This window comes from Bombus terrestris, chromosome 7 (genome assembly GCF_910591885.1).
Source record: "Bombus terrestris chromosome 7, iyBomTerr1.2, whole genome shotgun sequence".
NCBI classification, from domain to species: Eukaryota; Metazoa; Arthropoda; class Insecta; order Hymenoptera; family Apidae; genus Bombus; species Bombus terrestris.
The window spans coordinates 18,821,823-18,839,602 of NC_063275.1; the positions used below are offsets into that span (position 1 = coordinate 18,821,823).

A 17,780-nucleotide genomic window follows, 5' to 3' on the forward strand; every position below is an offset into this window, starting at 1 on the left:
CGCCCACGAATTTGTCCATCAAGCTGATATGATCGGTCGATTTGTTCCGTAGCCATGAAATTTACAATAATTTCGCGTTTCGCGATATACCAGTGTTTTGCTCGCGAGCTGGCAAACATCATTCGGTTGGCAGCTCGCGGCCAGAAACGGACGAAATCGATTTCGTTGGTCGAATTAAGGGATCCTTTGTGGGAAACTAGGTGCTTGGTATATTTCGAGCATTGTGATTTCGTTGCGATTTATAGGTTTTTCAGTTCCACACAGAAGGAATTTCGGTGCTTTGAATAAAAAGTAGAATAGTAAAGTAAAAGTAAAATTTTAAATAGAATAGTTTTGCGATACAATATATGAAACATAGGAGTTATTATCCTTCTTGCTCGCATGGCAGTCATATGAGTATATGCAAATATATACATTTTCGTTTGGAAGTTCGTTTGTCTCTGATAGAATGTACTTTTTAAATTTAATTTAAAATTACAAAGAAAAAGAGCTGGGGTTGTTTCTTCTCGCATTAGGGCTATCGTAGAATATTATTGTGCGATCAAATTTATTTTTAAAATTTAATATGCAATAAAAAAAAATTACCACCTCTCAATGTTATACATTTAACTGAAATTACAGATAAAATTTTGTTGCCTGTAAGACTATCGTGATTAATCGAAGTAATAATATATGGAACAGGCACACATTCAATTTTAATTTTAACCCTCCGTCTGCAACCTTATTTTTACTCACGCTGTTTGCATACTGGGTCATTTAAGTTCATGCAGCTTTTTTTTAGGTTTCTCTGTTTTAAAAAATCCCAAACAATTCTCGAATATACTCCCAACTTTCTGGAATATCATCCAATAGTTTTTATTGCTGGGTGTTACCATAATCTTTTTAAACGAAGCAAAATTTAAACGAAAATTTAAACGACAAAATTAAAAAATGTTTAAAATTACTGGTTGAAAACGACCCAGATCTGTAGATGGAGGGTTAATTTAACGCTGACTAAGTTTTGAGTAAACAAATTAAATTTCATATAATATACATATATGTGTGAATTCTACAATAGTGTGTGCCAATAGCGCACGTACATTCGCTGATCTTTTTTATGCAACCATGTCGCTTAACTTAAACACAGACACGCAGCAACGATCTCTTGTATCGTTTTAGGTCTCGTTTATCTCGTTGTTTATGTTCTTATTTTATTAATTAGTAATTCTTGGTATTGAAGTTCTATTTAAGTAGTTTGTTATCTTTTGTTAATTATGTATCAGCTAGCACTAGTTTTAGCTATTGAGTTCCTAGTAGATTATTCACTTACTTACTTATTCAGTTTTTACTTATTCACTTTTATTACTAATGAATTTTCGCGGCAAATAAAATAAAATTACCTTTGTTCATTAGTTTGCTATTAATTCGTATATTTTTATTAACATTCATATCGTTAAAGTACAGACGAAATAAACGTAAGTACTTATGAGCTGCAGTGCACGTATATATTCAGATTTATTACGTAGAATGGGTTCCACCTGTCAGACGCTGGTGTTACAGACAGGTAGATAAAAAATATTTATTCATTTATGGGGAAATTAAATATACGAAAGTGTTCAAAATGCGCATAATGTCCAAAGATAAATACTCATTATAATATTTATGGCGTGAAGGGAATTTCTAGGTTTCGCTCCCTACTTACGACAAAATTATTTCAACTACTAGGAGAATTATCTCTCTGTTAGTTATTTACAAAGAAGCAAATCTTTTTATGTTTTCGTAAATGGAACATAACGCATTAAAATTTGAGACGAGTTTAATTAAAAATAAAGACATTCAATTTCAGTTACCTCATAACTTACTAAAGCACTTATAATGTATCTATGCACGTTGCTCCGAATCAGCGCAACACCGCGCAATTTGCAAATAAATTTCATGTAAATTATGCCTCAATAATTATTTTTTTCTAAAACAATTCTTTCCCATATTATTACACGCAATTTGTACAAATTCAACAAATAACTTTGTTAGTTTCGATGTAGAATTATAGCAAACAATTTTTTATACGTTTCCAGGTATCAAAATGTTCGTATGAATTATTTATTTGCCAGAATTAATAGCCAGAAAAATTATACACAAATGTTTGTTCCTATTAAATAATTTGAGAATGAAAGGGTTAGAAATAAAGATCGTTTTGCACACTATAATTGTGTGCGCTATAGATGTCAATTTTTTAATTCTCGTACTTGGTTCCATTCAATATCTCGATGATACTATTCCATTTCCAAGATCAATTGACTCTTCAAGGCCACTTCTTCCACTCTGAATAACGGCACGATCTAACTCCAATTTTCATGATTTCAATAGATACTTCGATCATTACCTATTGTATTTTAAATACAAGATACGTGTACGCTTGTGGATCTTTGTTCTTTACTTTGAAAGGAACAATATGCATAAGCAAATATTATTACAACGAAGAAAATGTTAAATATGAGATATTGGAATGAGGGAATGTTAGAATGGCGAATTAATCTTGGACGTATTTTTTCTCTTTCTATTGTTGTATTTATTTGTTACAATTTATTATAATTTTGTATATTTTGCTTTATCAAAGACACTTGAAAAATTAATTAATTAATTGATAGGACCGGTGATTTATATTTATGACTGTTGATATGGAAAAATATGGTTATACATTCGTAAAAAAAATTGACAATTTACAGATTTGAAAATGAGATTTGAAAAATTTTAAAAAATGTTTACAGTGAGAAATTACTTCTTCTGGTAAGAATTACGAGTTAGTAAAAGATTTATCAATGTCACAGCGAATTATAAAAATCAAGAAATGATCGGAATTCCAAGGACCAATTCTACCCTCTTCGAGTACACTTGCCCAGCAAAAAAGAATTGCATAATACGTAGCTATATATCCCCTGCATAACCCTAAAATCCCAACATTTTTTGAATCTGCTGGTTTGCCAATCTCCCCTTGTCAAACGGAAGATCGTTCGCGAATAAAGAAGCAATCTACAGGACAAATTGTACTTCGAATTGACACACAATCTCCGATAAAGGTTGGAAGAACTATGCTAATATACTTTATATTTAAAAAAAAATTTACTTTCATTAAGAACCATATCAAAAGTCCAATTAATTTTCACCGATCTAATAATAAAATGTCAGTTTGAAAATGCCTGAAATGGTCGCGATAAAATACACGCGAGAGTGCAACGAGGGGGTGGATTCTTCGATGCGGAAGACCCGTCGAAAGGAGTTTACGGTGCGAAAACCACGACGAAAAAGCACCGCCCAGACGAGAGTATCAGGTCCTGTGCATGCCGATTAATTTCTCGCGTGGCCTAGGGGTGGAAAACGTGGCTCGGCGCGAGGAGGTTGAATGTTAACCACAATCGACCAATGAGAGGTCGGCTGTTCGAGTGGAACCCTTCTCGAGAAACCCCTCGAAAATCAGTACGAATCGCTCGTATAAAAAGGGGGCCTCGTTGTGGCTGGCTGTTCGTTTTATTCGTGTAATCCAGCATGAGAGAAAAAAAGAGAAGTGGAAGAGGGGGGGGGGAAGAGTCACAGGAAATGTTTAGCAGCAATAGCGCAGCGACTTGCTTCTTTGTGTGAGATTGATCAATTGTGCTCGAAGCTGCGTTTTATATTGATCGATTGTATATTGAAGGAGATAGAAATTTGTATCGATACGAAAAACACTCGCGATTCTTATTATCTTTTGCGGCTTTCTTACGTGTCGAACGTCGTATCGTCGTCCTGTTTTTTGAGGTGTTCGAGCGAGAGTTTGTATTTGCTATCGATTGATAGTGTTTCGATCGAAAGAGGCTTACGGTTTCTGCTATCTTATGGATTTCCAGTTTATCGAATGTATTATACCATCGCTTTTCTTTTCGAATTTTTGGATGAGGCTTTATGTTTACTATTGACTGATAATATTTCGATCGAAAGAGGTTTATGATTGCAGTTATCTGACGGATTTCCTGCTTATCGAACGTGTTACCAGCGTCCTTCTTTTTAAATTTTTGAATTTGCCTCTTGGTTTATGAGCGGAATGATGGTGGCGGATAATTTTGTTCGTTTGTAGATTTTGAAACATAATACAATATAGTAACAAAGCTTGTAATAAGCGCCTTAATTAAAAGTAATAGACAACATAAATTGGTGCTGCAATTAAAAACGGAGAAGAGCCATTAAAGAGCCATTTTATATCTATATATCTAAAGCAATAAAAATTTGAATATATAAACATAGAAGCTACATTCTCAATATTACATTTGCTAGAATAAATATTAAATCGACTTGTATTGCTAGACGGTACGTAAAATTCATTTAGCAAAAAATTCATATTTTAATTAATTATTAAGAAAATAAACATGATATTGGGTATCGTAATAGCAAAATTTGGAAACTAAAGTAAACAAATTTTTTTCATTTCTTCTTTGTATTTGTATGCTGCAAAATTGCATAAATCCAGAGAAACTTTGTTAAGCTGTAATTTCTTTCTCAAGAGATTGAGATATTTTATATCCCTACTATCTTTCTCTTTAAGTTATAAAAATTATTTTTGTTTAATATGTGTAATAGGCTTTTGTAATGTGTCTAGTATTTTGATAGATTCGTTGTTACTTAATAAAACGGTAATGTGCTTAACGTACGTTACATCGTTATATACTGTAACAACGTTGCATCTATGCAACTTTCACGTGTTATCTCATTTGCCCCTTAATGATGATAGATCAACCTAATAATTCCAGGATGATGTTTTTATATATTTTATCGCGAAAATTATAAAAAATTTAGACGTTACTCGTTTATTTCCTTATGTAATAAATATTTTTTGACATTACGTAATCTTCTTCACTTGTTCTTCCTGTTCCATAGTTTTATTCGTTTATTACTCTATCGCAAATTGTGTCAAGCTTGTGCGATTCAACGTCACGTGTTACGTAAGAGTACTATTCTAACGTAAAAGTCTTGTGTCACGCTTCACGTGACAAACGGTGATGATAGTCATTGACTCCCATTCAAATCTAAGCCAGCCGCACTGTGAAATAAATGACAACGGATTTGTGAGATGTTCTTGAATATACGGATTTTGATGTATATGAAACGTTTCTCTTTATCGTAGTTGCAAGTGAATCGTGCTCCTATCGCGCTATGCACAACGATATATGTTTGAGCTTTATCTTGGAAAAATTATGACGTAATTATAGATTAACTTTTAATATCTGTATGAAATAATTTATATGTGTACGAATTTAAAAATGATAGCTCTGATAGTAATTGTAATTTACAAGACTGCCACTGAAAACAACTTCTGCTTACTCGTAAACAGAATATGTAGGTATTTTAAATGTTTCATGTTTGACAATATGTCTCTGTGTAAAAAACAACGGAACGTAAATAACACAAGAACAATTCTAAAGCATTACAAGTACTTCGTCATCTCATTACAAATATAAACATTCATTTGCCCATATTTGATTATTTAAACAAACGCTGAAATTTCCCAAGAAATATCTTATAACTAAACTGTGTAATTTAAGAGAAGAAATTATTTCGCTTTACATAGTACATTTTTGAGTAGCAGAAAAATTACGAATTACGGACATTATAGTCTATTATAAAACATTACATAACAATGGAAGGAAAAGATCTAATTTTTGCGTTTGTTTAATCAATTTGCCCTTCAGAAAACAGGACGTAAGATCATTTATACAAAGCGCGTAAAATTGAATAGAATTTAATTAGAAATTCACTCTTCTCGAAGCCACAGTATAAAAACAACATTTCCAATAACAAACTTTCCTTTAAGAATATTAAATTCTACGACAACCTTGACAAATCCGGCGGAAACAAACTTAGAATACCGGCAATGCTAACTAAGCCAAGGTAGAAACGCGTGAGAAGATTGAGGTTTTCCAAAACGAATACCACCATCGAAAATCATATTCGAGTATAGACTCGGTAGCGTTGGAAACCGAAGTCGATCGGACCGAAACCGCTTCGTCCCGATGTTCTCAGAAGATGTCGTAATCGATTCACCAAAAACAAAACTAACAAGGCTGAGAGGAGGAAGAGACGAGCACGATAAAAGCCTGCAACAAGAAGAAGAGGAAGAAGAAGGGTGCCAAAAAGGAAGTTACGAGTCAACCATGAGATCCAAAGAAAAGAAGTTGAAGAAGGGTGGTGAAAAAGAAAGCAGCAAGTGCTCGAAGAACTCCTTCCAACGAGAAAGGGAGAAGACAGGACGAAGGAGGGCTGACGTTAAAGGGCTAAGAAAGAGAAGGAAGAACCATTGGTAGAAGGGGATGGATCAAGAGGAGGGAAGGAGATAGAGTGGGAAAAAAAGAGGAAAAAGAGAGAGAGGAGAGAGAAGGAGAGAAACGACCTTGTTAAGTAGGAGGTGCGTGGCACGCATGGCGACGCAAACACAAGGCGTGGCTCAAAAGAGTCTCGACCCTATGTGTCTATCCCTGGTACCCGCTGGCACACGTACACTTACACCCACGATTGGAACGATCCACGGCCCACGTTTATCCGCGCGCGTTACGTCATGCGAGCGAGTATCTCGCGGCGAAATAACGACGAGTAAAACGTGAAAGAGCGCCGCGCGCGAGGGTGGGAGAGCCGCCGTGAGAATTCATTCGGTAGATCTGATTCCAACAGTCCGCCGCGGGAATCGATCGTCGGCGTGCCGCGTCAAGAGGTTGTCTCTTTCTTTTCATTTTTCTCCGCTTCGTTTCCCTCCTTGAACATCTTTTTCTTGTTTCTTTTTAGTTTTCGTTCTTCGGATACTTTCGTTGTTTCTTCTTTGTGACGTTGGGTTCGGTTTGGTTTGATTGGGTCGAGCTTGCTTTGTTACGTTGGATCGTGCGGTGATCGATGGACTTTTAACGTCGTGGAAAATTCGAAGGAGATGAGAAGTCGCGTTGGCGGTTTGGCCGGCAGATATGAGCGGAGGCGCAGGTAGCGATAGGTGAGTTCAGGGATGAGTTACGAGGATAAATTTTAGGCAGACGCGTTGAGAGCAGAAGCCAGTAACGATAGAAGTTCAATACCGTGGGAAACTTTTGTTCTTTTAAGATGCGATATAATGGAGGTAGTAAGGTGTTCAAATTATGGCAATCTCGTAACAAATTGCTTGTTTAACGAATACTCCCAGGGAGTTGCCTAAACTCTATTCTACTTTATCATAACTTCGTCAAATATTTTTTACAATTTACATTTGTTTCTTGAGAATTGAATATTAATCGTCTAATGAAATCTCGGTAATTAAATAAATAAGAGAATTGGAGTCTATCGGAAAAATTTTGGAAAGCTCATAGTTATAACGCTAATAGTAAGTGTCCCGTTATCAGTTACCATCAATTGGTATCTATTGGAGTCTATCGGAAAAATTTTGGAAATTTTGGAAATAGTTATAACGCTAATAGTAAGTGTCCCGTTATCAGTTACCATTAATTGGTACCTTATAATTATATGACTATAATTATTTCAATATTATCAAGTATGAAATCTCGGTAATTGAATAAATAAGAGAATTGGAGTCTATCGGAAAAATTTTGGAAAGCTCATAGTTATAACGCTAATAGTAAGTGTCCCGTTATCAGTTACCATCAGTTGGTATCTATTGGAGTCTATCGGAAAAATTTTGGAAAGCTCATAGTTATAACGCTAATAGTAAGTGTCCCGTTATCAGTTACCATTAATTGGTACCTTATAATTATATGACTATAATTATTTCAATATTATCAAGTATGAAATCTCGGTAATTGAATAAACAAGAGAATTGGAATCTATCGAATGAATTTTAGAAAGCTCATAGTTATAACGCTAATAGTAAGTGTCCCGTTATCAGTTACCATCAATTGGTACCTATTGGAGTCTATCGGAAAAATTTTGGAAAGCTCATAGTTATAACGCTAATAGTAAGTGTCCCGTTATCAGTTACCATTAATTGGTACCTTATAATTATATGACTATAATTACTTCAATATTATCAAGTATGAATTACATTTTAATATTAAAATGACGTTGACATTATATAAGATTTAGACTTTTAGTAAAGTGCCTTAGAACACCAGTGAAAAGTTAACGCTTTTCCACTTTACTATAGTTTGATATTTGATGGAAACGGTTAAGATACTTCGTGTTTACTCTGTTGATACTGCTGTACATGATGTGAGAAAGAGTGATTGTAGATACGATAGAAGATAATAGTTGGAGAGGATGTTGGGTGCGATCGTTGTGGAAGGTAACTGCATTGATTGGACATTGTTCATGGAAAGAAAAGCGGTAGGTGTCGATAGCTAGGTGTTTGTATGGGTGGAAGAGGCATAAAAATCTCTAAGTGCATGAATTTGAAATTATGTAAGGCAAGAAAGAATAAACGCGCGGATTCCAATGAAGTTATACAGAGTACTTGAGGCGACTGGACGATTCTACGCACACGTATATTTTAAACGATTCGAAATAGATAACAATTTCAGGATAACAAAATTAATTGATACCGTGCACTGATGCGATTGCAAATTGTAATATTGCACCTGTTTCTTTTTATGAATAGAATTACATAATTTGGTTTTCATAATATATTATTTCATAATTATTTCAAATAATTTCATTTCGCACATAAAAGTATTAGGATTATCAAAGTTTATTATCAAAATCTGAATCATTTTGTAAAATATTTCGAGATTTTCAATGCACATACGTGTCAATACTCATTTATCTCTACTGATTCTGTGTATATAACGAAGAAACATATGTGTGTTGAAGTTCGAAGTTGACCTGTGAGGTAGTTTGTCGTAAAAATCAATTCAAATAAATCTATATTGATGTCTGTCTATAAAATAGATAATATCGCATATAACGTTGCATCTATAAGAAAAATCGATGAATGGAATTACGGTTTGCTTCTTTATTCCATGTTTTTCCTCGTAGATCTCTCAGTCTATCGTGTGCTTCCAAGATATTAAGAAACGGATTTCTTTTATACGACAAATCGAGTATCTTTATATTCGAGATATATTGCAGCTAAGGCGAATCGTATTAAAAAGATAGGAATAATTGAAAGTTCAAATTCGTATAATTTTCTTAATAGGTTACGAGTTTTTAAATTTATTCAGTGGTTATTCCTGCTCAACATGATTGATAACACAATTGATAAAACAATTGTGAGATATTATTTGACCGATTTTTAAATTAATATATCCCACATAAAAGTATATATGTCGTCTTACAATTAGATTTGAGACGAACACTGTCGCTTATAAGTATGTGTACATTTTGATTTATTTATATTTTAATAGTAGGAATGTTACTAAAATGTATGAATTAATGGCAAACTAATGGTCGAAAACAATTGTGAAATCAACGAATATATATTATATGAAATTTGTATAGTTCGCTTAAAAGATATCAAATGGAATATTGAAAATAAATGTAAAACGCCTTGACACGTTAATCTGTCTCATATATCGTTACTCCGTCCAGGCTTTCAGGACATAAATTAAAATATCGTACATAAGCACAGCGCAACAGCGGCTTAATTTTATTTTATTTAACAATAATAATCTTAAAAAAAAAAAAAAAGAGAAAAGAATGTAATAATGCATGGCTACGTCGTACCGCCGCGTATCGGTACTCTTGCCTGTACCACCCTACAATTAGAATTCAGCGTTTATTCTGGAAAAAAAATGATGTAAAAAAATATATAAATAACCTGGAACAAATAAACAGAGATAAAAAAAAAATATATATCGTTACTCCGATTAATCACGATAGATTTTCTATCAATCTGGAAGAAATTTTACCTATAACTTGAAATGTATTAGGTCGTCCGAAAAGTTTCTTTCGTTTTATAAGGAAATAATGGATGCACAACATTTTTCGTGTTATATTATTTTATCGAATTACGTATGATCCATTTTGTTCTATCAGGATAACGATCACAACGTTTGACATTAGATTTCATGTTTGTATAAAGATGCATCGTTGTAAAAGACGTGTGTGTAAAAGAAAGACATTTTTCGGACAACCTAATATAACATACAGGTAACAATAGCTTTCTTTATCGTATATTAGATTTAAAAAATAAATTTTATCGTGTCATAATGTTCTATGATAACCCTAACAGGGAATAAATAAATCATCTTAGAACTCTTCATTTATGATGTCGTGATCGAATTATATTCTACGAGCAAAAAAAAAAAAGAAAAAAGAAAGCAAATGCGTAACATACTTTTGAGCGATAGCGTACGTATTAAAACGTATTAATCCTTCGAATTGGCCTGAATCTTGACAAATTAGCAGGCATACTTCAAACCTATACGCAGAACAAGAAAGCCATAGAAATGACAAAAAATCGGAGCATTCATTCACGTACACACCTCCTTTTGTGTAGGGGCGTGAAATATCGCGAGCACAGCATGCAATGTCGTTCAAACTTCAGCTCACAGTTGTGTGATTTATCAGGCGAAGGTTCGCATATTGCGAACACCGCGTATCCGCGTTACAGTTTTTCATTTCGCGCTTATTGCCGGCCGGCGGAGTGTTCGCAGGGAAAAGGCGCGAAAATGGAAGTGGAAATTTATACGAACGCGTATCTGTCTTTCAGGGATCGTGGTGTCGAATGCAGGAACCGGTGGTGTTCCGGTTGGGATCGCGGTGGCCAGGCAGAGACTGCAGCATCAGGAAACATCCACTTCGATGCGCAATGTTTCCCTGAGTCATCATACCTCGCATCACGCGAGCTATCATCACTTCCAGCCCGACAATCTGGGTAAGTTTTTACGATCTCTTTATGTTCCCACCTCTATGCTTTTACGACAAGTCTCCGGGAAACGCGCGGTAAATCTTCGTCCTGCTCGTGCTTCAATTTACGAAGGATTTGAAATTTAGGTTGGAAAATTTGGAATTTTTGGATGGAAAGGGTTGTTATGAAAGATCCAATTTGTTCTGATTCGTTAAAAATAGTTGTATAGTCGGAGAAACGAAATTTTTATTTTTTGATGATCAAAATTGCGCAAAGAAGGAAGTAGAAATTAATATAATGTTTCTACAAAGGATTTTATTTATACACGATATTGATATCTTTAACGATGATTGGAAATAAAGTATTTGAAGATTATTATATTTTTTTACGATGGTCGTGGTCGCTTATTGTCTTTTTTGTAAAAATTATTAGTTCAATCCTTTTCTTTTGACTTATGGATTTTTGTAAAATAACCAATTGCAATCGCGTTAATAAATTTACGGCAGTAAAAATTGCTACGATTAATTACTTAACAACCAGATAAAATATTTTCTACTATCTGTTATTGGCAATTTGAAAACGTGGCTATCCATTATTTATTATCGAATATTTTCGCGTTGACTGTCACGCGTGAAACTTTAAATTAATTATTAAAATTTACCAGTGTGGGAGAATTGCTAATCACTTGTCACTAGGCATAGAATTTATGGGCTACAGAACAATGAATTGTATCGATGAAAGAGATGTATTCCTTCGATATATACATTGTAATGCTCGAAGTAATTAGGAAAATATGTCTCTGGACAATCAAAGAAAATAAATTATGTATGATATGAATAAAGTAATGTTTGCTTTACAATCGAAATATAAACGGAATTTGATAAATATATCATACTCGACAATTTAATGTTATCATCATCAGATATTAATTATTATTTGATCTTTTCAAGATTTTCTCCGGTATCCATAATCACGTCTGGAAAAGATCGGGAATTTAACCAAACGATTGTATTACTAAATAATAATTTGTGTTTGTTAATAACGTTAAAAATTTCTCAATGGATTGAAATACTACAACTCGCGAAATGAATTCTGAAAATATTGTTAGAAAGACGCTTAACGCAAGATCACTGCTGATGAAAATGTGGCGGCACTCAACAAGCCAAATACCATCACTCGACACTAACTAGTGTTGGACGACGGCGGCGCAGTGGTTAGCGTCTTAGGTTTCGAACGTTCGGAACCCGGGTTCAAATCCCGGCGACGGAGTCCGATTTTTCTTCCACACACCAAAAAAAAAAAAAAAACGGAGGAAAAATCAGCAGGTACCCCAGCAGCAGCGACATCTTACAGCCCCTAGCAACAATTATTCCGGACGAGGCCCAGCAATTACAACTATCACGCACGGACAATATATAACGCCACACACACCTCAAAAAGATCGCATCAACCAGACTGTCAATCGCATAAATCAATTATCTATCACGAAATATTAATATTATTTCTAATATTAAGTACCTATACTCTACACTTAAACATTGAACAGTATAAAAAATAAGGAATAAAAGAATGCAAAAATCGGAAAATCCATAGCAGCGAAACGAAAAGCGAAAGAAAAAATATTGTTCAACCAAAGTTCACGGGATAAGAAGAAAGCATCATCGAACACACGACAAGGACTAAGAGGGTGACTCCAAAAGACGCTGTTGAGAAACAGAGCGTGTAGAATCATGGGAAGTGGTCTCCTTTGATTCTTAAAGACGCGTGCCACAATATCGTTTCAACGAAATAATTATATCGCGATTAAATCGCAGGAAAAGAGCACGCGAGGCACAAAGCCGGACTACAGGGTAGTTGAACGTTTTCGAGGGAACAATGCAGCGAGTATTTTCGTGGAGGCTGCTTGCACCCTAAGAGACCGAACGATATCCGTAAAAGCTCGGCCATTTCGTGGGATCAAAATTCGTCTAATGAAAAACAACGGGAGAAAAAAAGTAAACAAGAACGAGGTAAATTACTTTCTTTCTCTTTCGAGAGGCGATATTCAGTGGTCGAGTGTCGTTCGAGAAGGAAAATCATCAGACGAAGACGATTAAACTCGAAGAGACTTCGATGAAACGTTTAGTAACGAAGGAAATTGAAAATTTTGAGGGTTGTAAGATATGAAATTTCTCATTCAATTAACGTTTTCTACGATGATCTACGATAAAAAATTTAGAATAATTTATATCGTCAATAACCTATAGGTAATATCCTTTATGAACTATGTTGCATTGAAATCTATTGGATTTGAAAATTTTATAGAAATTGATTAAAATGAAAAACACGCGAGACAAGTTTTACAAGTGTGAAAATAAATTATGTATTTCATCGAAACGATTGATCTTAGCGTCAATGTTAGTTAAACATCTTCTACTCTTTTTAATAAGTTTCAGAAGCTCGTGAAATCTTTAAAATTATCTTGCACAATGCTTGCGTAAAACCAAAATCAAGAATCGCTATAGGAACGTTTTCCTCCGTGACTTTTATCCGCCTTTGATACGCAATAATGCTCAGGGTCGACTACATTCGCGTGTATGAAACCTGCCGAGAAAAACTCATTCTAGGCTAATTACTTTTCATGCCTGTCCGACTGTGTTCGTTGTATACATTGTTCCGTGTATCGCGCTTACAGCGCATTCATTGCGTCACCTATTCCTTCTGAGGATGCTTTTTTTTTTTCTTCCATAGATACTGGTATTTTTGACACAGGCGATAGATTCGAATTATTCGTCAGCGAACATAGGAGCTATTTTCATCACAGGCAATACACTTTTCGAATTTTTTACGTTTCGACGTAGGGGAATGTCCGAGCGATTGAATTTCACTCGCAGCGAGCCCGATGGTTGTCGTAATCTAAATTCCGATCCTGGTATTTGTATGTCTGTCTTGATAATGCGGTAACCAATGAATGGAAATTTTTTCCAGGTTATTTAAAGATCGATTAATAACAATGAAACATAAGAACTTTAGATGTTGTAGGTTTCTATATCCAAATAAAAATCAGACGGATTTTTTCTATCGTCTTATTATTATTTTTCTATCGTCTTGCACCATATGGATCGGCTATCTTTAAATGTTTTGCTCAATTAAAAAAAAAATCATACATTTAAGGGTTAATTTCACGATAAATACATTTCAAACATCTCAAGCTTCCTTCTTTTTCCTTTTGTTTCAAACAGCAATGAAATCAAATAGACCCGTTAGCCACGAATATGCGTTAATCACGAGATGATTCTCATCGTTATCAAAGTTCATCGCTACAACGAGAGTTTCCCTTTGTTACACAGCCTCACCTGTGGAATATTAGATATATTTCCACGCGGTTGCCTACGCACAGGGGGAACAAGCGTTATCGGATATACGGCTGTTTTCATTTGATGCGGTGCTGCAACCATCGGCATTCCTAAAGCGAGCTGAAACATCTGGACGGAATATTAACGAGGGACAGTGAAGGGCTGTCGACGTTCTTCGGGAATTCCTCTTCCGTCGTCCGAGGGGTACGAAACCGATCATCTTTCCACGCGTCCAGATCGACCCGACCCTGGGCAAAATTTCCTCGTGGCCGTGCATTTTTCCTTTCATAGCGAATACTTCGTATACTTTTCGCTTTTCAAGCAAATAGTTGCGCTGTACGAGATACTAAGGATTTTTATTTGGTGGTTGAATTTTCTATCTATCCTTTCTCTCTATGGTCTTCCCTGAAAGGCATTTTTCTACTTATAATATAAATTTTCTGGACATTGCTGCGATTCCTCCAGGCATTACTGAAAATATTCTTGTACAGAATTTTTGCATAGCTAGTGTTGTTTACTAAGAAGCTTTTTGTTATTTAAGGTAAACATAGATGGGTTTCTTTGAAATGATCTTTGATTGATAAAATATATTCGTACACGCGGTATGGCATAAAAGCATGCTGTGTACTGAGTATAAAAGTAAATAAATATAACCAACGATTCAGGAAAGCTACATATTAACGTGCACATACAAGTTGAGTTTTATCTGTCAAATCTACTGTGATTTGATCACTGAAACTTTGTAGATATTCGTATAATCGTTTTAGAAAAGAGGATGAATATTATAAAAGAAGCAAAGACAGGGTTTACCCGTCGCTGAATCTTTTGCAATTTTCATCTCATACTGGATTGACAAAATGTCTACGTATATTATATATATTAACAAAAATTAAAAGATCGATTGATCAGGTAATACCAGAATTTTCATAAAGTCAGATGACAGAAAGAAATAACAATGAACGTACAACTTTATATTAAATTTTGAAACCGGTCATTTGACCGGGCCTGGCAAAGTTGGTGTTAAATTCAAACTTCGAAGAAACGATATTTCATATGCATCAAACAATCTAATATTTTTTAAAAGAGACTTCTGTTTTGTATATTCAAAGATTGAACATAGGAAATCTAATTAAGGTACGTGATATTGTACGAAAATAAAATTTTAAATTACGTGCTGTTACGATATATATATAACGCGATACTACACTAGAGGAATTGAAAGTTTCTCCAAAATAAAATAATTCTACCGTTTTACTTCCCACGTAACGCATATTTCTCGACGCAAACAGCGATTGTCGACGCTATACTGTACGAGCACGCATAAAACATTTGTCTCTCGATATCGCGAAACCAAACCAAGAGCTTCCATTCTTACGGCAGGTGCATGACTCAGAGGGGTAGTATATGTGTGGAACAGACGATGTACAAGGTGATTCAGGTAACTTGACGTTCGAAACGACGCAAAGACCGCAATAAACCTGTAAAAAGGAAACTTTGGAAGCTTAAAGGAACCACCAGAATATCGATAAAAGTTGCCAGCCGGGATAAATTAATTAACGTTTCGTTGAAATATTCATTGCTCGTCCACGGGACGAGGTCCTTCCTTGCAAATTTAATATTCGTAACACGCGTAGGGTGTTGGGTTCTTGAGTATAATCGCAGGTATAATTATCTACGAAGAGGGGAATTTTTAATTTCTTAATAATACTCTTTTTTTTTAAGTCAACAGGCAAAGAATGTCGTGGCGATAAAGTGAACGAAGCCTGGGAATTTTGAAGCTTCGACTTTTTTCGAATTATTTTGAATATTTTAGCCGATGCTTAAAATTTAATACTTATTTATATTCAATATTCATTTTATTTTGAAGGTTTCGACAGGAGTTTGCTATTTGAAAATGATACGTACTTTAATGTGTATTTAGATATTAGATCATCCCATAAGCTCGTGCCCACTTTTGTGTATACATTTCATGTGTTAGTTTGTAAACATACGGCAATAAGGGACCAATGCACTTGAAAAATGGGACGAAACTAGCATAACATAGCAATTTGTAACTATTAGTAATCCCTATTCGTTGTGTCAAACCAAAATCGCCTAATTAATATTCAATCCTTTGTTTATTATCAAACAAATTTCTAATTATCTAGGATTGATACGATATCGATCCTATAAAGAGAATTACTTCGTTGTATAAAAAAAAAACTTGTAAGTTTCCGATACGTTGAAATCATCTGCGGCCACTCTGAACGCGTTACAACGATCTGGAAGAGATGATTCTAGATACGGAAACAGTATAAGAGTAGTTTCGTGTCTTGGTAACAGATGTTCGTTATCACTTGGAGGTTATCGGCGCAGCAGTCTCGGAGACACGAGATTGCCGATTCTCCTACTATTTTTTCGAAAATGTGTGTGTAGGTACAAAGTTAATAGCGCGAGCAAGCGTAATAAAAGCACTCGTGGATGATGTAATTAAATTGTTTCGTGTTCCTTCCAGATTACGAAATTGCAGAAACTGATTTTTGAGAAATTTCGTCACGGCAAATGATTCGACGTAAAAAGCAAGCGCGTGACAAATACGAATCGTCTCTTGAAAGAAGCGAAAAATGCAGGAATATTTGCAATCGCATCGATTTTTTAATTTAATTTTATTTATTTATTATTCGAAATTTTATTTGTCCCGCGTCTTCCTCGGTTTTGTTGTAATTATTCGTGGATTTCTCCGACGATGGTTGCAACTCCTCGTCGAAGGGTGTCCAATCGGAAGCGAAAAATGCAAGAATATTTGCAATCGCATCGATTTTTTAATTTAATTTTATTTATTTATTATTCGAAATTTTATTTGTCCCACGTCTTCCTTGATTTTGTTGTAATTATTCGTGGATTTCTCCGACGATGGTTGCAACTCCTCGTCGAAGGGTGTCCAATCGGAAGCGAAAAATGCAGGAATATTTGCAATCGCATCGATTTTTTAATTTAATTTTATTTATTTATTATTCGAAATTTTATTTGTCCCACGTCTTCCTTGATTTTGTTGTAATTATTCGTGGATTTCTCCGACGATGGTTGCAACTCCTCGTCGAAGGGTGTCCAATCGGAAGCGAAAAATGCAAGAATATTTGCAATCGCATCGATTTTTTAATTTAATTTTATTTATTTATTATTCGAAATTTTATTTGTCCCACGTCTTCCTCGGTTTTGTTATAATTATTCGTGGATTTCTCCGACGATGGTTGCAACTCCTCGTCGAAGGGTGTCCAATCGGTGCGTGGAATATCGATACTTTTTCGCGCGACCGAACCGCGTTACGGATCGTTCGTCGCAGAACGAGAAGCAGGCGGAATTTTTCTGGACATGAATAACTTTGCAGTAGGATAGCGACGGCGTGCGTCGAGGTATTATCCGTTCTTTTGGGGTAGAAATATTCCCGATCGAAGGGAAAATGTCGGATGGAAATGATGCGGATGCAAGTGGAATTTTATAGGTAGAAAGGATCTTAGTTTTTTTTTTTTTTTTTTTTTTTTTCTAGTAAGTTCGTTTGAGAGGCTGAACATTATGACAATAATGAAATAGCTTCGCAAGATAACACAAAATAACAGCGATGTTCCAATGTTGCCCCCCCCCCAACTACTAATAAAAGAGATCAAGTTAAACTATTCAGACTATTAATTGGATACACAAGACTA

At 34.9% G+C, this 17,780-nt stretch overlaps 1 protein-coding gene across 9 annotated transcripts in view; it reads left to right on the forward strand.

Moving 5' to 3' along the window:
* LOC100645596 overlaps positions 1 to 17,780 on the forward strand; it is a 356,587-nt gene that overhangs the window by 285,953 nt on the left and 52,854 nt on the right. For 8 of the 9 annotated variants that reach the window (XM_048407495.1, XM_048407498.1, XM_048407500.1 and 5 more), the window contains one exon: positions 10,625 to 10,789. In XM_048407495.1, coding sequence (XP_048263452.1) covers positions 10,625 to 10,789 — 165 coding nt within the window. Of the gene's footprint in view, positions 1 to 6,728; positions 6,983 to 10,624; positions 10,790 to 17,780 lie in introns of those variants that run through there. The other variant, XM_048407503.1, reaches the window with a different exon arrangement.